The sequence below is a fragment of the Antechinus flavipes genome, chromosome 3 (genome assembly GCF_016432865.1).
Source record: "Antechinus flavipes isolate AdamAnt ecotype Samford, QLD, Australia chromosome 3, AdamAnt_v2, whole genome shotgun sequence".
Taxonomy (NCBI): domain Eukaryota; kingdom Metazoa; phylum Chordata; class Mammalia; order Dasyuromorphia; family Dasyuridae; genus Antechinus; species Antechinus flavipes.
The window spans coordinates 299,752,655-299,774,322 of NC_067400.1; the positions used below are offsets into that span (position 1 = coordinate 299,752,655).

General features: G+C 34.2%; 1 protein-coding gene across 4 annotated transcripts in view; it reads right to left on the reverse strand.

The window, feature by feature from the left end:
• Positions 1–1,531: 1,531 nt before the first annotated feature.
• The window catches only part of IFT57 (intraflagellar transport 57), a 77,603-nt gene continuing 57,466 nt past the window's right edge, over positions 1,532–21,668 (reverse strand). For all 4 annotated transcript variants that reach the window (XM_051985245.1, XM_051985244.1, XM_051985246.1 and 1 more), the window contains 5 exons: positions 14,376–14,447; positions 12,910–13,041; positions 5,258–5,320; positions 2,886–2,952; positions 1,532–1,949 (listed from right to left, as the gene is read on the reverse strand). In XM_051985245.1, coding sequence (XP_051841205.1) covers positions 1,771–1,949; positions 2,886–2,952; positions 5,258–5,320; positions 12,910–13,041; positions 14,376–14,447 — 513 coding nt within the window. In that variant the 3' untranslated portion in view covers positions 1,532–1,770. The remainder of the gene's footprint in view (positions 1,950–2,885; positions 2,953–5,257; positions 5,321–12,909; positions 13,042–14,375; positions 14,448–21,668) is intronic.

A 21,668-nucleotide genomic window follows, 5' to 3' on the forward strand; every position in this document is an offset into this window, starting at 1 on the left:
GAAACCTACAAATTCTGTCTTCATGAGGTCAGCAAGAAGAAATGACATCCCAACAAATTCCCAAGGTGGTCTGAAAGCCCCAGTACGAAGACTCTGGAAATCCCAGGGAGAGGATGTAAGTAGCAGCACTCCTACTTAGACAGCCTTTGCTGATTCCCCTTAAATATAATGAGTGCCTTCCCTGTGATAATTCTGATCTGTCCTCCAAAGAGCTTACTTAAACATAGTTGTTTCCACACTGGTTTCTCCATTAGATTGTGAGCTCCTTGAAAGCAGAGACTGTTCTTTGCCATGCTAGGTTTCCCAACAATTTAGCACAGTGCTTAGTACAGAGAAGGAGCTTAATGTTTATGGTCTGAACTTATGGCCAGGGTCTCTGAGGTCCCTAACACTTTGCTATGAGACATTATGAGGTCCCTAATACTTTGCTATGAGATATTAGAGAGGGCCCTGAAGTTCCAGCACTCTGAACTTCAAAAATTATTGGGTAGGGAAAAGGGTATAGGGGCATACCAACTCTGGGAGTTGTTCAGTTCAAGAATCCTGGCTGAGATCAAGCAGGGTGGACATCACCCACCAAAAAGCACAGTGTGGGGCAGAGGTTTTTCCTGAAACAAAGGCTCAGTTCAGGAACATTAAATCATAGGTTCTGAAACAAAAGTGCATCTTTTTAATTTCAGTATTCTTCTAATGTCAATATATGGTTATATCTAAATGGCACAGTAAGTAGAAAGTTGGACTTGGAATCAGGAAGTACTTAATTAAAATCTGGCCTCAGACATTTACTAGTTGTGTATGTTAGACAAATCATTTAATCTTTGTTTCAGTTTAATACTCTGCAAAATGAAGTTAATAACAGCATATACTACCCAGGGGGATTGTGAGAGTAATATCTATGATGGACTAATATAAACATCATAATGATTATGGTAGTGTCTGAAGCATTAAAGTTGAAGGGCAATGGAAACATGCTTGACTGACTTCAATGGAAAGTTGCATGACTGGCTTGAGAGAGTGGCAACATACTATGTAAACCTGAATTTAATTAATTAGAGGATTAAATAGGAAAGGTAGTTGATGTTATCAAAGAAACCAATTTTTGATAAAGAAACAGATTGGTCAAATAAATGGAGGAAAACCAATGGACCATGTCCTCTAATGGTACAAGAGAATGGAAGGAAGATTGCAGCAAATTTATATGATGGGGATGAAGGGTCACATAGAATAGATAGCTTGCTCTGTAAATCATTGAAAGGAATTCTCACATCATGAAATCACAGACATATTAGAGGGCTTTAATAAATTTGATAATAGTTATTTGCATAGCCTAAATTCCAAAAATAAGAGTTTAGGCTCCTTGTAGTTCAGAGATAAATTTTATTTAGTTTTATATCACTGTTCCTCAACCCCAATACAGTGTCTTTCATGGAACAGGTTTTTATGAAATGTTAATCTAACTTGTTACTTCTATTCCTGTTAAGGGTTTATGAGAAATCTCTAGAATATGTAATGAACAACAAAGACAAGCACATTAATAAAAATTTCTAATTACTTTATTAAAATTATATTCCATCCATATTCCATCTTAAATCATCAGGTTCACAATTACATAATATATGTGTATATATATATTTACATATATACACACAAGAATAAGGTATTTTAGACATTTTGATAATGTTCAATGAGGTATAATAACTTTAAATTTAGCAATATGAAATGTAATAGAACTTAAGAAAAAACTGAGCAGAGAACAAAGTACAATAAATTTTAATAAGAACCTATTGCAGATTCTGGAATGATTGTTGCATGCATATCCCTAGTCATATTTGACTTCTCCTTTAGTTTTGACTGGAGTAATGTGTGTTCCACTACACCAATTCTAATGTCCATTTGGACTGTTTCTTGCTTCAGTTTGGTTAAGCTCTGTTTAATCTTTACCAAAGGAGCTGTAAAAAAAAAAAAATAACACAGAATAAAACTGTACTTTTGGGGTGTTGGTCTACTGTTAGGTCTGCATAATAATTTCTTAATCTTTGACTTTATGCAAAAGAAAGAAAAATTACAAAATATAGCCAACCATTCACTGTTGTCTACTCAGATTTGCTGTGGCATTTTGGGCATTTGCGACATTTTCCAAAGTGGAAAAGACCTTATTTTTGATGTGCTATGGCCAAACTTTTTTTTTTTTAGGTAATAGACTGCTGAAAGGGTGAGGATGAATAAACAGGATTTTATGTGCCCTTTCTGAGTTGTCATATGTGGAGACTAGAAGAAGTAGTGAAGGTCAGTCACTTTCCATATTAGGGCAGTAGGGCTGTATGGTGTGATGCAGTGTGGGAAATCTATGCTCCATTTGGGAGAACTTTGCATAATTTTAGAAAAATTGAAAATATATATGAATGTATGTATATTTAGCTCACTGGAGAAGTTGATTTTTGGTGAATTGATTCTTTCTGCCTTTTTCATGTCTACTGTGGGAAGAACAACACATAAGAGCATTCCCACTACAACTTTTGTGCCCATTTGTATAAAAAAAAAAATCAACAATATTATGGCTGCAACTTGAATAGAAATCTTTTACCACATGGCACTATTCCGTTCAGTAAATTATTTATGTACTTTTTGCTCTATTTTGAATTCATTAAAGACTAAAATAAAAAAATCAAAATGAGTCAGTCAACAAGTTACTAAGTGAAGTATAATCAGGAAAATAATGTTTTGAAAATTAGAAGTCTTTTTCATAATATATATTTCATCTCCAGCAAGTTAAGTAACTAGTTCATGCATTATCTTAATAACATTTTGCTAAGTTGATTTTTTATTTAGTAAACATTCATCTTTTTCACTGACATACTGTTTCCTTAAAATGAGCATATACTTACCACCATCAGTCATGCTGCTGCCCTTTTCTTCCATTTCCAGCTTTACCTTTTCTAATTCTTCTGTAATCTTAAATTGAAGGGGAAAAAAGATTTTCATGAACTCTGTATCTTTAATGACTATTTTAATACTTTTGATCAGAAGAAAAAATCAAGCAAGTATTGAGAATAAGTAATCTGGTCATGATTCTAGTGATAAAAAAAAAAATTATGCATATATTCAGTGTGGTAATCTTTGGTTTACCTACTTTGAATTATCCTGAATGGAAGTGATCAGCAGCTATAACCCCATTTCACTTTTGGGTCTTTCTCATTGTACAATCTTGGAATTGCCTAATTAACATAATAAGACTAAGCCCTATACACCCGTTGCCATCAATCAGTGGTATCTCCTAGTTCCCTAGTAGAGATGATTAGGAATAGGCCCTGGTCACATAAAGAAAGCAGAAACTTTCAAGATTCCACTCTGTCTCTTATATAATTTCCTTCACCATCCCCATGTGAAAACATTGGTGCTACATTCCATGTGAGGGCAAAGCATTCTATGACATCCCTTCCCTTCGATCTGAGCTGCTTGATGACATGTGCTGAATCAGCCTACTTTTTTTACTCGTTGCCTGCCTCCTCAGTTCTTGTAGCTTTCTAAGAGCCTCACAGAAGATTCCCTGAACAGGGGAATCAGGGAATCATAATCATTCTTTTGACCTGTGCCATGTGGTACCCATCCAACTCACTCCCCTCCCTTACCTACTTAATAGAGCCACTAAAGGAAAAGATACAGTTTCACAGATTTTCATTTTCAAAGAATTTAATATTAGCATTAAAATTAACCAAATTAGTTTTCCTTTCATTTTTCTAGGCTACAAGATAGGAGAATATATCTATTAAAATTGTTTTAGGAACTAGGTAGTCAAGATGTGCAATTATTTCATGACATATGCATATCCCCATTATGCTATTTCTTAATAATCAATCATTAATTAAAACAATATAAACACCAAAGGAGCTTTAGGATTCCTAAAAGCTTCATATTTATCTTTTCAGTATTGAGACTTGGAGAGAAAAGATATTCCTTTTTCTCTAAGTTTGGTATAGTGGGGAAAAACAATGACAAAAAACTTTACATACATTGTGGCAAAATGTTAAAATACAAAGCTTGGCAAAATATTGCCTGCTAAAACAAATACTATTTAGAATTCTATAATACTAAAATGAAAAAAAAAATTCAAGCTGTATCTCATTTTTTAAGTTCTTATCTGCAAGCCTACATCTGGACTGCATTATTTCTGTTTATTATCTGCAATAACATAAACCTCCATTTAAAAATGTGGCCAATTACTTATTTGTTAATTATGAAAAATATCTGATATGAGCTAGACATAATTATTGCAATTTAATAGGTTTTGTTTTGTCATAATTTCAAAAAAAATGCTCCCAAGGCATATAATACTCATTCAAATAAAGCAAGTTTTTTTTTGTTTTCTTTCAGACACCTACAAGTTACGACTGGGAAAACTACCTCTTTTAGAGAACTAAATGATTCCCTGGAATACTTAAATTGTTGATTTCCCTAATATATCCACGCACTTTGTTTCCAGAGAAGGCTTTATTTGCTTGGGTGCACCACAGAATTAGATTCGTAGCATTTCTAATGCTATATTATCAAACAAACTACTTTAAAATCATTAGCAAATTTTTCTCATTTTTCCCTGAGGCAGGTTTAATCCTATTAAGAAAAATAGTTTATGAAATATTACTAGATTGAGAATAAAGAAAATGTGGGGTTTAGTCCCAAGATGGCCACTAATCTTGGTCAACTTAAATTTTGTGTTTTAGATTTTTCACTAAAAAATGGGAAACAGAATAAAGAATCTCCTTACTTCTAAGAACATAAGAACGATAGATGTGAATGGCATAAAACCCTCAAAAGGAAGTTATTACATTAGTATCTCTCCTCTCTACTTAACAGTGAAACAGATAAAAATAGGTAAAATAAAAACACTAGATTATAGGAAGAATGAAATGTTATTAAAAAACATTGCTTATGTGATACAGAATCTGAAGACTAGTGTTCTACTTTTTACATTATATATTTCTCTTAATTCTGATGTGTATTATGATTTATACAATTAGAAATTTAACCATATAAGCAAGAATTTTCAATTAGAAAATTAAAGGTTTTTAAGGTTTTTATCCAATAAAAAAATTATTAAAAGTCACTGGACATTTGTATAATTAAAAATGACTGCAGAGAACATTAACCAACACAGAAAGTAAATATTTATGCTCACGGCATAGTTTTCACACAACTAAAAGTAGGATCTGAATGCCCAGGTAACTAGAAAATCAACAAAGTAGAAGAGCTGTTTATATACCTCGGAAAGAATTCTAGTTCTTTCAGTTACTCCTCCATTTCCCTGCTGGTATCTTTCCCTTGCCTGAAAAAGAAGACATTTAATTTAGTCACACATCCAAAATAGAAGCACAAGATTACTTAAATATGGCTATTTTGCAGTTGCCATTTCTGCATATCATTATATGACAAAGGCCTCTTTTTTTGTGGATATGTTTGTGAAAGTAACGATTAAATGCAGTTATTTTACATGGCTAATGAACATTATGGCCATTTGAAATATATCTTAACTATAGTACTATAAAATGATAGCATTATCTTTGTTTTAGGATTTTCTTTGTATAACTTGCAAAATCATTGTTCAATGTAAAAATCATTTTCTGTTATTATTCTTAAGAAATATGGGAGAATGGTTTGTGTTCACTTTGATCTGCACAGCAAGCAGGGAGAGCTAGTTCTAAAATTCAATTAAAATAGACCATCATGCTCAGCAATTTACCAGATTTAAAAGGATGACTATAATCAGTTTGTATACAGTTTTAGGGAAAGAATGTTAAGGAAATGGTTAATATTAATGCTTGACACTTACAGAATGCTTTTAATCTATTTCCAAAGCATTTCTTAACAAATAACACATATGAAATAACAATAGATATGGTCAATCTATGAGAATAGGGGCATGGAAATTGTCTCAAATAAAGAGCACTGTTTACTTTTGTCTTTTTGTGGATAATCCTCTGAAAACAACCAAAGTTTTGGGATTTTTCTATCATTTAAGAAAAGTCTTTACCTCTTTTCCTTTCCCTACTTTCAGTGGATGCAGGTGCTAAACCCCATGCTGAATCTTTTTACCCCAACTTTTGGAAGAATTGTTATCAAATTCTGTCAATCTTAAAAGTACAGAACTTTAAAATAATTCTGATTTAATTAGTTTGCACATGTGTCTGGGATTTGTTTTGTTTAGTCATTTTTTAGTTGTGTCTCACTCTTTGTGACCTCTTTTGGGATTTTTTTTTTTTTTTTTTGGCAAACATACTGGAGTAGTTTGACATTTCATTCTCAATTTCATTTTAAAGACGAGGAAATTAAGGCAAAGTTAGGTGACTTGCCCAGGGTCACAAAGCTAAATAAGTGTCTTGAGGATGAATTTGAACTCAGATCTGAACTTCAGGTCCTACACTCTATCCACTGTGCCATGTAGCTAGCTGCTTTGTGCCACCTGAGTGCTCCTGTAGTAAGTACAGGCTTACTAGTAAAGACATAGGCCTGAATCATAGCTACGGCCAGTTCTAGGATTGTGAGAAGGAAAAGGATGAGTGTAACTGACAACAGTACGATGTTAATAGATATGAGTGCTAGGGCAGTTGAGCTGATTAGGTGAATTAAGAGGTGGCCCGGCGGTGATATTGGCTGTCTTTTATTATAGTAAAAAGTCTTCCCCATTTTCAACCCTTCTTCAGTGGCTCTAAGATTCCGCTGATATAAACACTTATCTCATTGAAACAGATCCAGACAGCTCCATATCTTTTCATTCTTCCCAATTTTTGGCCACTGTTTTCTAAAAACTTACATACAAAAGACTACCCAATGTCTTTAATGACTTGGCTTCATTTTTGATATTTCTTGGATAATAAAGCAGCACTCAGGTCTGTCCATCTGTTATCATTACTCTTACTACATAACCATCCCATTTTCTTTCCTAGTAATACATCCTTGCCAAAGATTATTGTATTTTCTTTATTTTGGGTCATATGCCTTTTCTAATACCTTTTTTGGCTGTCAGTATTATTGAATCATATTGAGCTTTCAAGTTCATTAAAATTTTCAGATCTTTTTTCACTCAAATTGCTGCCTAGTTATGCTTCCTTTATATTTATGAAGTAGGTATTTTGAATTCAAGTAGGTTTTATTAAGTTTCATTTAATAAGATTCATCAAATTGTCCTAATTTCTTTTTTTTAAAAAATATTTTATTTTATTTAATAATAACTTTATATCGACAGAATCCATGCCAGGGTAATTTTTTTACAACATTATCCCTTGCACTCGTCTCTGTTCCGATTTTTCCCCTCCCTCCACCCCCGCCCCTAGATGGCAAGCAGTCCTATATATGTTAGATATGTTACAGTATATCCTAGATAAAATATATGTTTGCAGAACTGAACAGTTCTCTTGTTGCACAGGGAGAATTGGATTCAGAAGGTAAAAATAACCCGGGAAGAAGAACAAAAATGCAGATAGTTCACATTCGTTTCCCAGTGTTCTTTCTTTGGGTGTAGCTGCTTCTGTCCATCATTTATCAATTGAAACTCAGTTAGGTCTCTTTGTCTAAGAAATCCACTTCCGTCAGAATACATCCTTATACAATATCGCTGTCGAAGTGTATAATGATCTCCTGGTTCTGCTCATTTCACTTAGCATCAGTTCATGTAAGTCTCGCCAGTCCTCTCTGTATTCATCCTGTTGGTCATTTCTTACAGAACAATAATATTCCATAACATTCATATACCACAATTTACCCAGCCATTCTCCAATTGATGGGCATCCATTCACTTTCCCTTCTTTAGTATTTCTTTGGGATATAAGCCCAATAGAAACACTGCTGGATCAAAGGGTGTGCACGAATTGTCCTAATTTCTTGACAGTTTTTTAGTTCAGGCTTCTATGAATCAATGCACTAAAGATCTCTCTTGTTTTGTATCTTTTGAAAACATAAACAATGTTATATCTACGCCTTCATTTAAGGTACTGATAAAAATACTGAAAAGCACAGGACCAAAACAGGCAATCCAAAAAATCGTCACCGGGTCCATGACCTAGGCATAAAGAACGAGATTATAAATAAATTAGAGGAACACAGGATAGTCTATCTCTCAGACTTGTGGAGGAGAAAGAAATTTGTGACCAAAGATGAACTAGAGACCATTACTGATCATAAAATAGAAAATTTTGACTATATCAAATTAAAAAGCCTTTGTACAAACAAAACTAATGCAAACAAGATTAGAAGGGAAGCAACAAACTGGGAAAACATCTTTACACTTAAAGGTTCTGATAAAGGCCTCATTTCCAAAATATATAGAGAACTGACCCTAAATTTATAAGAAATCAAGCCATTCTCCAATTGATAAATGGTCAAAGGATATGAACAGACAATTTTCAGATGATGAAATTGAAGCTATTACCACTCATATGAAAGAGTATTCCAAATCACTATTGATCAGAGAAATGCAAATTAAGACAACTCTGAGATACCACTACACACCTGTCAGATTGGCTAAGATGACAGGAAAAAATAATGATGAATGTTGGAGGGGATGCGGGAAAACTGGGACACTGATATATTGTTGGTGGAATTGTGAACACATCCAACCATTCTGGAGAGCAAATCTGGAACTATGGCCAAAAAGTTATCAAATTGTACATACCCTTTGATCCAGCAGTGCTACTACTGGGCTTATACCCCACAGATACTGTAGAAGGGAAAGGCACCTGTATGTGCCAAAATGTTTGTAGCAGCCCTGTTTGTAGTTGCTAGAAACTGGAAAATAAATGGATGCCCATCAATTGGAGAATAGCTGGGTAAATTGTGGTATATGAATGTTATGGAATATTATTGTTCTGTAAGGACCAGCAGGATGATACAGAGAGGCTTGGCGAGACTTACATGAACTGATGCTAAGTGAAATGAGCAGAACCAGGAGATCATTATACTTCGACAACGATATTGTATGAGGATGTATTCTGACAGAAGTGGATTTCTTGACAAAGAGACCTGAGTTTCAATTGATAAATGATGGACAGAAGCAGCTACACCCAAAGAAAGAACACTGGGAAACGAATATGAACTATTTGCATTTTTGATTTTCTTCCCGGATTATTTTTACTTTCTGAATCCAATTCTCCCTGTGCAACAAGAGAACTGTTCGGTTCTGCAAACATATCTTGTATCTAGGATATACTGCAATATATCTAACATATATAGGACTGCTTGCCATCTAGGGGCAGGGGTGGAGGGAGGGAAGGGAAAAATCGGAACAGAGACGAATGCAAGGGATAATGTTATAAAAAAATTACCCCGGCATGGATTCTGTCAATATAAAGTTATTATTAAATAAAATTTAAAAATCGTCACCATTCTAATACTTTAAGTTTGGTCATACAGTTAAGTTCTGACCTATCTCCTCAAGGAGCTTATGACAAACTTTTCTGAATGCTTTGCTGAAATCTAAGTATCTATATCCATCTATATCTATATCCATCATTTTTCTGATCTATTAGCGTAGAAACTCTTATCAAAAATAAAAATGACAGAAATGTACTATGACCTGTTCTGGATAAAACTATGCTGCCTTGTCTTTCTAAATGGTTACAAATCCTTTAACAATAATTTCTAGAATTTAGTCAGGAAATCAGTCAAACTTACTGGTTAGATGTTAGTTCTCTGATATCCTCATTTTAAATAATAAGGACAATTATCAGTCCTCTCTATTCCTATGATACCTGCTAGAGGCTCCTCAATCATCTAGTTTTGGTGACCTGATCTCATTAATGGCAGCTGTGGGCGCGAATTCTCTCATCTTTGATTTTGACTTTCTATTAACTCTTTTATTTCGTACTGTTCAGTGCAGATATGGACAGATATTTTGGCAGGGAAAACAGAAACAAAGAGCTGAATAGTTCAATTTTCTCCTTTAACTTGTTATCTTATTCATATTAGGAAGAAGTCTTACTCTTTCTTTGATCCTACTTTTTCTACTAATGTAACTAAAAAGGCTTTGTGGTATTGTCCTTACCATTCATTTCTAACCTCAGCTCATTCTGAGCATTAGCATTTCTGCCAGTATTCTTTCAAGTCATATTCTTATGTATTTATCCTCTGTTAAACTTCTTTGATTTAATCTTTTAAAAATCGAAATAAACTGATAAATCCCTTCACTCTCTATATAAGTTTCTTTATATGGATAACCTTTTTTTTTCTTTATTGAAATTGTTTTTGTTTTTATCTTTAGAATTCTGTTCTTGAAAGCTTCCTATCCTTTGGAGGACTGACTTCCCCTATGGAATTTTAGGTCATGGGAAACCTACTCATTCATTTCTGAACTTTGAAATTCAGTCTCCCCAAAGTTGGGGTGCATATTAGACTATATCTGGCTTTCCTCCCCTGCCCCAAGACAAATTATAAGATGAAATGGTCACTTCCCCATAAAGTCCCTATTATTTCTACTTCAACAACCAGTTTCTTCTTATTGACCAAATCAGGTACAAAATAGCTCCCCCCTGTTTTCTCCATCTTTTGAAGAGTGAAATTATCATTGTTGACTCAAGAATTTATTAGCTGCTCTAAATTGAAGAAAGCTTTAGCAGATGACCAGAAAATTTTAGTCCCTATTTGCAAAAAGTCTTTTGAATCAGATTTGCAAGACTCCAAGCAAGAAATTTTTTACCAGGCCTCACTAGGTGCCCTCCATCTCTGGCCAAGAGCCTATTGTTTCTGTACTTTAAGACATGGTCCAGAAATCCAAATTCTGTTCTCACATACTATCTTCTTACTCAGCTGTTCACTTTGTAAATCTATCTTCCTTTCCAAATTCCCTCCCTTCAATTGGCAGCAGTGATAAAAACACCACCTGTGCCCCAAAGGTTTCCAATTTTTTGCCCAGAACTTTATAATTCCTAGCAGAGCTTACTTCATTCCTTATGGAGGTATCATCTGTCCTCTTCTGAATCACTAGAAATAGGTGGTGATTGTCAGGTTTAAAACCTCTCAGTTATACAAATGTGAAAATGCAGCATGTTGCAGAAAACTACCCTGCCTATTACTTGCTTGTTTCATTCAAAGATGTCTTCAATGTATACAAAGACCAGTCTTAAGAGAGATTTTACAGAGATGAAAAAAGTAGATATATTGATCAGTAGTTGTAGATATTTTTAATTTATCTTTTTTGGGATAATTATATTTCTTGGGATTTTTTCCCCCATTCTTTCAGGCTCTTTTTTTATTTAGGAAAGCTTGAAAATGAATCTAAGGACTTTAAAATTTTTGTCATCAGTAGGATGAATTTCTTCATCATTTATTTAGCAAAATCTGCTCATTGTTCCTTTATGTTTGTAAGTACATTCTTACTCCCGCTTCTCATAATAGGTAGTAAGAGGGTAAAGTAAAATGTGTAAATGTGGTGGTTCTGTTATTATCAATTAGACTGGATTGAGTCTTTGCTTTAGAAAAGCTGGCATATGTTCCACTTTTCATTTCTTTTTTGTCTTTTTAGTTTCATTTATAAACGTTGTTGGAATGATCTGGCTTAGCTGGGTCTCATTCCAAGATCACTCTGGAAACTCATTTTCCCTTCAAATACTTTTCTTGCTTCTGTGAGATATCAGAGATACCAAAATATTTTGTAATATTTCACAGATGAGAGTTTGTACTCTAAATCCATGATGCCAAACTCAAATAGAAATAGGGGCCACTAACTATTTATAAAGATCCCTGTGGACTGCATATTGACTTTGAAATCACGTCATATTATTATATGTACTTTTTCTTATTTGTGTTTTAATAAATGTTTCCCAATTATATTTTAATCCAGTTTAGATTGCACTTGCAAGTGTTATGAGCCACACATGGTCAGCAGACTACCTGTTTGACACTTCTTGAAATTAATATTGTCTTTGGTTGTCCTATATTTCTGCTTGACAACAAGATAAGGTGCTTGTTAATTAAGGTGGTTTCTCTGATTTTTTTCATGTTCTACTGATATGTTCATTAATTTTTTCTGTAAAATTTTAATATTATCATCCTCTTCTATACAATTCTGTAAATGAACTGATATATAAAATGTCTTTGGTGGCTATGTCTCTCTCCCTTGAGGAAAGCAAGTGCTTGCTGGCAAGATGTTCCTGTATTTTTTATTTACTCTTTGTGGTGTCTGTTTTGAATAGTTAAATTTTTCTAAGAAATGATCATAATAGTCTAATGAATTGTGATAATTATTCGTCTATTTTCATTTTTTTTTTTCATCTCTGTGGGCCAATAGCTTATTAAACAGGGTAGGTTATAAGTGTTCTAATCATACATACTTCTCATCTTTATTACTTGCTTTCATTTACTATTAATTTTGCTCTAATTGCTCAGTCAATTCTGGGGTGACTTCCACTTTTGTCATCATGTGTTTTTGCTCTTTTAAGAGTTAATTTAAATTTTTTAATGCTGTTTGGTACTGCACATAGTTGAGGCTTAAAGCTATTTGATAAACTAAATTGATAAGAGCTTTCTGAATAATTTGTAAACCTTTGACTTCTTTCATTTCTTGATTCCTAAATAATATTTCCCAATATAACTCTTGCCATTCTCTACTTTGTACCAACTTTTCTCAAAGTTTGTTACTCTAGATTATGTTCCTCAGAAATGTGAACCTAGATCTCTACTGGCATGGATATAAATTCAAGGACCTTCATTCTTAAGATGGCCTTTAAAAAGGAAATTAAAGGCTTAGCATACATAACTGAAAAATGGGGATAATTGGATCTGCTGACTACTTAGCTTCAAAGATTACCATGAAAATGAATATGTAGCTATTGTCAAGAACTTCAAATTTCTCTAAAGAAAGGTGTTAAGATAATGCAAAGGATTAGGATCATTAACCAGAATTCTTAATAGTCATTCTTAGGTTACCTCACTCAGCTGGGCTTGAGCAGCACGATATTCTTGAACCAAGTGCTCAAGCTGATTGTTGATGTATTTTTCTCGACTGCTGATCTTTTCCAGGGTCCTACTGATCTCATTATGGAGTTTGTCCAAAAATCCCTAGAAATTTCATGGAATTTTCAGTAAGAAAGAAACTTTACAAAAATCTTTTTCAAAATCCAAGTGAAATATGTTTATCATTCTATAATCCTGCACATCACTGCTCAACTGCTCTAAAAACACATATGAAAAAATATTTCTGAAATTTTTACTTATTAAAAGTTTAGTAAAGATACTTTAGACATGTTTTGCAAATTTAAAAAAAGCACCTATGTTTATGTCATTATCACTGCATTTTTCTGTCTTAATGTATGTCTGAAATGTGTAATAGTATTAATCTTCCATGTGAAGAAGGGACCCCAAAATGCTAAAACTCCTAGAAGGAGAAAATCTCCTTAAATTCTGCCTCAGTGAGGGACCCTGCCTGAGGGAAACAAGACAAACAGTTTCATTCTATTATCTAGGTGGGGTTGGTTCAGATTCCAACTCTATTCAATTAAAGAAACTCATTCTATTCAAATTCCAGCTCAAGATGAAACCCAGCTAGTAGATGAGCCAACTTGGGACTTTACCTACTAGCCGCCTTCAACTTGTAGCCTAAGCTCCTATTATAAAAGAGCCAATCTAAAATCCTCTCTTTGCAGAGGTTCCAAACATTCCATGCTATGCCATGCTATGCCAAGGAAGCTTCTGCCTACTGGATAATATTCTTTTCCAGTGTCACCCTCTCTTTACCCTCACCTATTTCCTTAACGAGACTTTATGCCTCTCTGTCAGGATTTCTAACCTTATTTCTCACTCCCCATAATAAACCTTTTATTAATCAAGGTTTTGGGGTCTGTAAATTCCTTTAGAGAGAATCTCTGTGCCGCCAGAAGGGGGTTCTCCAAAACTCCCTACCCTTGGGCTAAATCCCAAGAGGGTGTAAGGGAGCCAAACCTCTCCATTTGGTTCCTTGAACCCTAAACCTGCCACTAGACCTTATCATTTAACTCCCTGATCACCAGAAACCCTAATCTCATTTTGGTTCCCTAAGTCTAGATCTTATCATTGAGGGTTCCCTACTAAAGGGGACTACAAAACCTAAACCTCATCACATGGAGTTTCAGTGGAAATATATAGAATGAATATGCCTTAAATAGAGTTCCCTCAAATAAAGAGGTGATTTTTCCATCTCCTAGAGCGTCTACTGTTCTGGTTATTTATCATTCCCTCTCTTTCTGGCCAACAGTGCCACACTGATAACATAAACAAAGTTAGCTTTCCTTACATATTATTCTGCCCGATGTGCTCCTCACAGGGTGGAATTATATCGTTTGTTTCATTTATATCACATCACAATGAGGATTTTTGTAGGAAAGGAAATATTTGCTGACTGATAGTAACATACTTACCTTTGTCTCTTTTAAAGCAGATTCAATTTCACTTTTGTGTTGGTGCATTTGGTCAACATGGATTCTCCAGTCCTAGAAACAGAAACATAAAAACATTGAGTTTAGCAATGGCATTTTGAAAAAATTCTTTTTTTCCAAAATAGAATTATATTGTAGTCCCACCTGCACTGCTCCTTTCTTTCTCTTGTGTGGTGCTGCTCTATATGTTAGTTATTGTACTTAGAATATTTCATCCCAGAAACAGTTTCATTTCAGGTGAGTAAACTGCTAAATATAGTTTACAATCAGATTATAAAGCAATATATGTAAAGCATTTTAGGATAAAAGGTTCTAAATAAATGTAAATTATTTTATGTTTTCACAAAGTGATGTCTGACAATTTGAATATAAATTACTATTGCACTGCTGGTGGTTAATATTTATGACTATCCATCAACATAAAAAGTATTATACAAGAAAAGAAATACTTATTTAAGCAATTAGAATCATGTTTTCAGGAACTTCTTTGAACCAAATATCACATATTAAAAGATTATATGTCCTTTGGGATTAATACTGAACTGTTATTTGTAATCAGATATTTAAGTCAACTTTTCTTAGTGAAATTCCTGAAGATTGCTCTAATTCCTTTTTTTCTTCCCAATTTGACAAAATCTATTGAGTTTTACGTGTGAAATATATATATATATATATGTATGAGGGCAGCTAGGTGGTACAATAGATAGAGTAGTGGATCTGGAGTCAGAAAAAGTCTTCTTCCTGAGTTCAAATGTGGTCTCAGACAGGTGACTCAGGGCAAGTCCTTTGACCTTTTCCCCACAATTCCTCATCTATAACATGAGCTGGATAAGTAAGTGTTAAACCACTCTAGTATGTCTGCAAAAAAACCCCAAATGGGTTTATGAAGATTCAGACAGGACTTACAACAACTGAACAATTAACACCTGCATGAAATACAACAAATTTATGGATGCTATTTCTCCTAGATTTCTAGACTTCCTTAAACTTGCTTGGTTAAATGATGTGATAGATTTGTACATTTGTTGAAACATACTATCTGACATTTTAGTTATATTAACTTAGTATCTTAAAAATCATAGATTAAGAATGAAAAAGGACTTTTAGGGGAGATGAAGCCAAGCAAGGGTCTCTCCCTCTCCCCCAAATAGCCAAAAATCCCTTTAAATAATGACACTAAATAAATTTTAAAGCATCACAACACCCCCAAAGACAGTAGAAGAACATTTTCCAGTCAAATACAACTTAGAAGGTCAGCAGGAAAGGTCTGTGGAAGGAAGGTGGAACCAGGCCATGCCAGCACAGCCCTGGCACCAGCCCCAGTAAAGCAGGGACAGATCTATGGACCTAGCATCAATACTGGTGACTTCCAGAACTCTCAGTCCAGAGACACCAAAGAGGACCTGGAAGATCGCCAGAGAAGGTTTGTCAGAGGGGTGAAAGGACTTTGGAAACCAGCAAACTAGGAATGAGCATGGGTAATAGCACCAGCAGCTTCCCGAGGCCTCAGCTCACAGGAGGTCTCTTTATTAGCACTGAAGGACTCTGCTGCTTTAGCACTGGGGATCAGGGACACTCCTTAACAGCTCCAGGGCAGACAAGAGTGGTTGTGGTCATATTCCCAGAAGAACCTCTGAAAACAGGTGCATAAACCCTGAAGCTTGGGACAGTGCACCCTCCACCCTAGAAATAGAACCCTACTTTAGCAAGGAGTTAAAAGCCAAATAACAGAGTAGGAAAATACTCAGAAGATAACAAAGTCAAAGCCCCTACATCCAAAATCTCCAAGAAAAAAAAATTTGTCTCAAGACTATGGAAGATCTCAAAAGGGATTTTGAAAAATCAAGTAAGAGAGAGAGGAAAAATTAGGAAAAGAATTGAGGAGGAAAAAGCTAATAAAGGGAAGAATGCCTTAAAAGGCAAAATTGGCCAAATGGGAAAGGAAGTACAAAAACTCATTGAGGCAAATAATTCCTTAAAAATTAGAATTGAGCAAATAGAAATTAATGACATAATGAGAAAACAAGATATAATTAAGCAAAACCAAAAAGAAAAAGAAAAAAATAGGAAAAAATGTGAAATATCTCATTGGAAAAACAACTGACCTGGAAAATAGATCCAGGAGAAATAATTCAAAAATTATTGGCCTATTTAAAAGTCATGATCAAAAAAAGAGTCTGGACATCATGTTTCAAGAAATTATCAAGGAAAACTGTCCTGGTGTTCTAGAACATAAGGGTAAAATGAAAATTGAAAGCCTCTTTTGAAAGAGATCCCAAAATGAAAATTCTTGGGAATATTATAGCCAAATTTTGAAACTCCTAGGTCAAGGTGAAAAATATTGCAACCAACCAGAAAGAAACAATTCCAGTAGAGCCACAGTTAGGATAACACAAGATTTAGCAGTTTTCACATTAAAGGATCAAAGGGCTTGAAATATGATATTCTAGAGAGCAATGGAGCAGGGTTTACAACCAAAAATCACCTACCCAACAAAACTGATTATAATCCTTCGGGGAAAAGGTATTCATTCACTGAAATATAGGATTTTCAAGCATTCGTGATGAAAAGATGAGCTGAATAGAAAATCTGATTTTCAAATACAGGACTCAGAAGAAGCCTAAGGAGGTAATCAGCTAAGTGATATCATAAGTATTTAATAAGGTTTATCTGTTTAAATCCCTACATGGGAGGATGAAACTTGTAGTAACTCATTAAAACTTTCTCATTATTATGACAGGAGTATATATAGACAGAGGACAAAGGTACAAGCTGAATATGAAAGGATACTATCTTAAAAAATGAAATTAAGGGGTGAGAGAGAAATGTACTGGGAGAAAGGGAAAGGGAGAAGTGGAATGGTATAAATTATTTGTCATAAAATGAGGCAAGAAAAAGCTTTTTCCCATGGAGGAGAAGAAAGGGAAGAGATAAGTGAGTGAACCTTATTCTCATCAGAATTGGTTCAAAAAGGAAATAACATACACATTCAATAAGTGTATAGAAATATATCTCACCCTTCAGGAAAGCAGGAGGGGATTGGGATATGGGAAGGGGGGAGGGTGATAAAAAGAGAGGGCATATTGGGGGAAGGTGTGGTCAGTAGAAAAAATTTTTGAGAAGGGACAGAGTGAAAGGAGAGTGAGAATAGAATGAACGGGGTGGGGGGAAACAGCAAGAGTAATTGAGTTTCTCTGATAAGGCCTCCTTTCTCAAACATAGAGAGAACTGAATCAAATTTAGACAAAATTAAGAGCCATGTCCCAATTTATAAATGACCAAAGAATCTATTTCCAAAGGGCTATAAATTCATGCATATCCTTTAACCTAACAATACCTCTATGAAGCATTAATCCTAAGTAGCCAGCAGGGGCTACTTAGAAACTTTAAAAACTTTAAAAGAAAAAAAGGGATTTTTCATTTTTTAAAAAAGTAAAAGAACCTTTATGTATAAAAATATTTAAGGCCATTCTCTTCTCAGGGCAAAAAAATGGAGATTGAGGGGATGCCTATCAATTGGGGAATGGCTGAATAAATTGCAGTATGTGATTATGGTAGACTATTATTGTTTTATGGGAAATAATGTGCAGGATTCTCTCAGAAATAATCTGGAAAGTTCTCCATGAACTCAAGCAAAGTGAAATGTATTGTATACAGTAATAGTAATGTTTTTTGATGATCAGCTATAAATGACTTTGCAATTCTCAGCAGTATAATGATCCATGACTGTTCTGAAGGATTTAGGATGAAAAATCCTATCCATACCCAGAGAAGGAATTAACTTGTTTTTCTTGGGGGTTTAATTTTTTTAGGTGGGAAATCTATGTTTTCTTTCAATGATTTTTATGGAAATGTTTTGCATAACTTCACAAGTGGTTTCTTAATGGGAGCTGAAAGTGGGGATAAAGAAAAGAATCTGAAACTCAATTTTAAAAACAAATGTAAAAAATTGCTTTAAATGTTCTCTCTCTCTCATTGGGGTTATTAAATGATTTGTGCCGGGTCATGCAGCTAGAAAATGTTAAGTGTCTGAGGCAGGTTTTGACTCAGTCCTTCTGACTCCAGAGCCAGTGCTCTATCCGCTAAGCCATTTAGACATCCCTAAATATTACATTTTTTCAAGGATTTTATTATTTAAAAATTCCTAACACTTTTTTTTTTTTTACAAAAGGAACTTTAGAAATATTCTCTGATCATGTACCTATTACAATTTTATTTTCAACTATATAGAGCATTATACTTTTTGCTGTGGTGCTTACTGTAAAATGATTCAGATCTACAAGCTTATTCTGAAAAGGAAGATGAGATATATGTATTTAGAAGAAAGAATATTTAAAAAGCAAAAAGAAAGCAAAACTGGGCAAGTACTAAAAGAGAGCCATAAAATGCCAAAGGAATTCAGAGAAAGGTCTGATTAATTCTGGCTGAAAAGATGAAGGAAGACTTCAGAGTTGAGGTGGCAACTGAGCTCAGATTAACGGAGGTAAAAGATTTCAATGAGCATGTTGTCACAGACTATAGGGGCAAAAGAATGGAGGCATATGTGTACAGGGAATTTCAGCAGAATAAGAAATAGTACAGTTTGGCTGAGTGTGTTTAGTGAATAATGAGAAATAAAGATAGGAAAAACAGAATGGGACCAGACTTGGAGGGCTCTGAATACTCCATGATGAAATTACACAGAGACTAGGTCGTAAGGTGCTATAACAGTACAGATTTTCCTAAAACAAGTCAAACTATTTTTTTAATTGTCTTTTTTGTGCAAAGTAATCTGACTAGGTAAGACAGAGAAAAAAAATGAGTAAGAAACTTTCCATCTTGGAGAGTAAAGAAGATAAATCTATCTATCTAAACATATATATATACACAATACATACAAATATAATACAAAACAATGATGGTAAAAGGGAGAGAAAACTGGGAACAAATAAAGAAAAAAAAAATAATGATTCATTAGTTCTGACCAGAGGCACCTGGGATTTCAGGTGACTGTGACCTAGAAGACTAGGAAGGATCATTTAACAAAAATCGCAAGTAAAAAGGAATAGGTATGTTGAAGTAATTTATAGAGTATGTATAAAGAACTTCTCTGGAACATATTTCAGATTCACTTATATAATTTCTTTCCTTAAGTCTCTTATATTTCATGAAAAACTTTTTATTCATTTGTTCTTTCCACTCTGGAATAATAACTCTGGGTAGAGTCAGTGCAATAATTAGGGTGCATGATGGGCACTTTTCCCTTGGGTTCTCCTATCTCTCTTCTGGGGCCTGGCCTCCCTAGCAATGATCTTCATAGGTGTCCCAGGTGCTCACTTTTTTCCATGGGGTGGTGCTGTTCCTCATCTTCCTCCCTTCCTCCACCAACTTTTGAGTCTCTAAGCTCCATGGTGAAAACTGCCCATCACAGCTTTGCTTCCCGTGCCACCAGGGGCTACTTAGAGACTTTAAGTATGTTAGCTGGCAGCATTCACCTTGTTCCAAATTAGAGGAGCAACCAGGTATTTTGTATTGACAGGCTGTGAAGCAAAGAATGCGTCAGCACTTATATTCAATATTTATTTCCTTTTTTGACTTAATTTATGACTTCCCTTCACCTTGATTAGATTTATAGAATTTTCAATTAAAAAAAATTGGTTTGCAGTGAACTATGGCGATTATGACTGAGCAGATCTGGCCTGTGAATAAGGATCTCACTAACCCTGCAAGAAACAAAAATGAGTAGTTGCCTGACTCTTATACTTCTTTCCCTGTACCAAAGGTACAAATTCTAAATATGTATACTAGCTTTTAAGTCATTTTATTGCTCTTCTTTTTTTGTCTTATTTCTGTCTCTCTCTTTTAGACTGCTAGCTTACTGTCACTGATCAGGTAAATATTTAGTAAAATACTGATTGTTAAATGAATTAGGAAAAAATATACACAACCCAAAGGGGTGGCAAAGAAACGGAAAACTTTTTTTTTTTTTTTTAAATATAGATTCAATTAACTTTGTCTTGACAGCTGTGTGATTCTGGGTGCTTCACTTTATTTTTTTTTTTTTTTTGGTTTGTTTTTTTGTTTTTGCTGAGGTAATTGGGGTTAAGTGACTTGCCCAGGGTCACACAGCTAGGACGTGTTAAGTGTCTAAGATATATCTGAACTCAGATCCAATTGACTTCAGGGCTGGTGCTCTATCTACTGCGCCACCTAGCTGCCCTATCCCTCACTGTTTTTTAAGTAAATAGACACTGAATCTCAATGAAGAAAGTGGCCAAGGGTGAGACTGGACTACGCTATTATACTTACTTAATTCTCATCATTTTGGGATGAAAATATTAGGGGAAAATGATGGAAAATTAAGAATTAACCTTGCGATGGATGCTTTCATATTTTATATGTTGGGCTTCAGCCTAAATCATGCAAGAGTTTTTGATATTTGCTGCCATCTTTAAAAATGAAAACTTGGTAAAAAGTTACATTCACAGATTCTAAGTATATACTTTTTTTTTTTTTTAATCCTTATGGAAGATTGAAACAGGAGAAACTTAAGGAGTTGAACGATCTGGTTATAATTACAATAATTATTTGAACTGTGGTATTTTAGATGGAATTGAATTCATAAACATCTATATTACAAAAGATTCTGGAAGGAGATGGGGGACAGAGATGTCATAAAACTTTAGCACAAAGACAAATCCCATCCTGCCCTCAAACCCTGAATTTAAAATAATTTTTACATTTTAAAATACAAAAAAACTTTATTCAGAAATAAAGTTCAGTCTTAGCATTTGGACTACAATTTGCCAAGTCCAGATTTAGAAGAATATTACCACTTCTACATTATCAAAATGTTTATGAGGGTTTTTGTAGTAAGAATAGGAAAGAAAGTATAGATTTGGGGAGGTGTGTTCAGGACTTGAAAATAATTTATATTTGTGATTAGGATTTTCTGCAATGCCTCTAAATCATGAGGAATGGAGTTTGTAATGTATGTAATATAATGTAAAAGTAATGAATACTTACTTTTGTATTTGTACCATCAGCACCTAGTAGGCATTTACAAAATGACTAATTGATAGCAAATTGATATACATGAAGACGACATTAAGATATATATTTGTATTATGCTGATTATGTAGTTATGAGATAAAAGGAGGCCATTTAAAGAACAGAATGGATCTTGGAATATTATTCCTATTTGATTGGCCTAATAAGCATCGTCAGTCCATATTTTTTAACGATTTTATGATATTCTATTTCTTTGCCCCTAATTGAATGGAAGATGTTGTTATT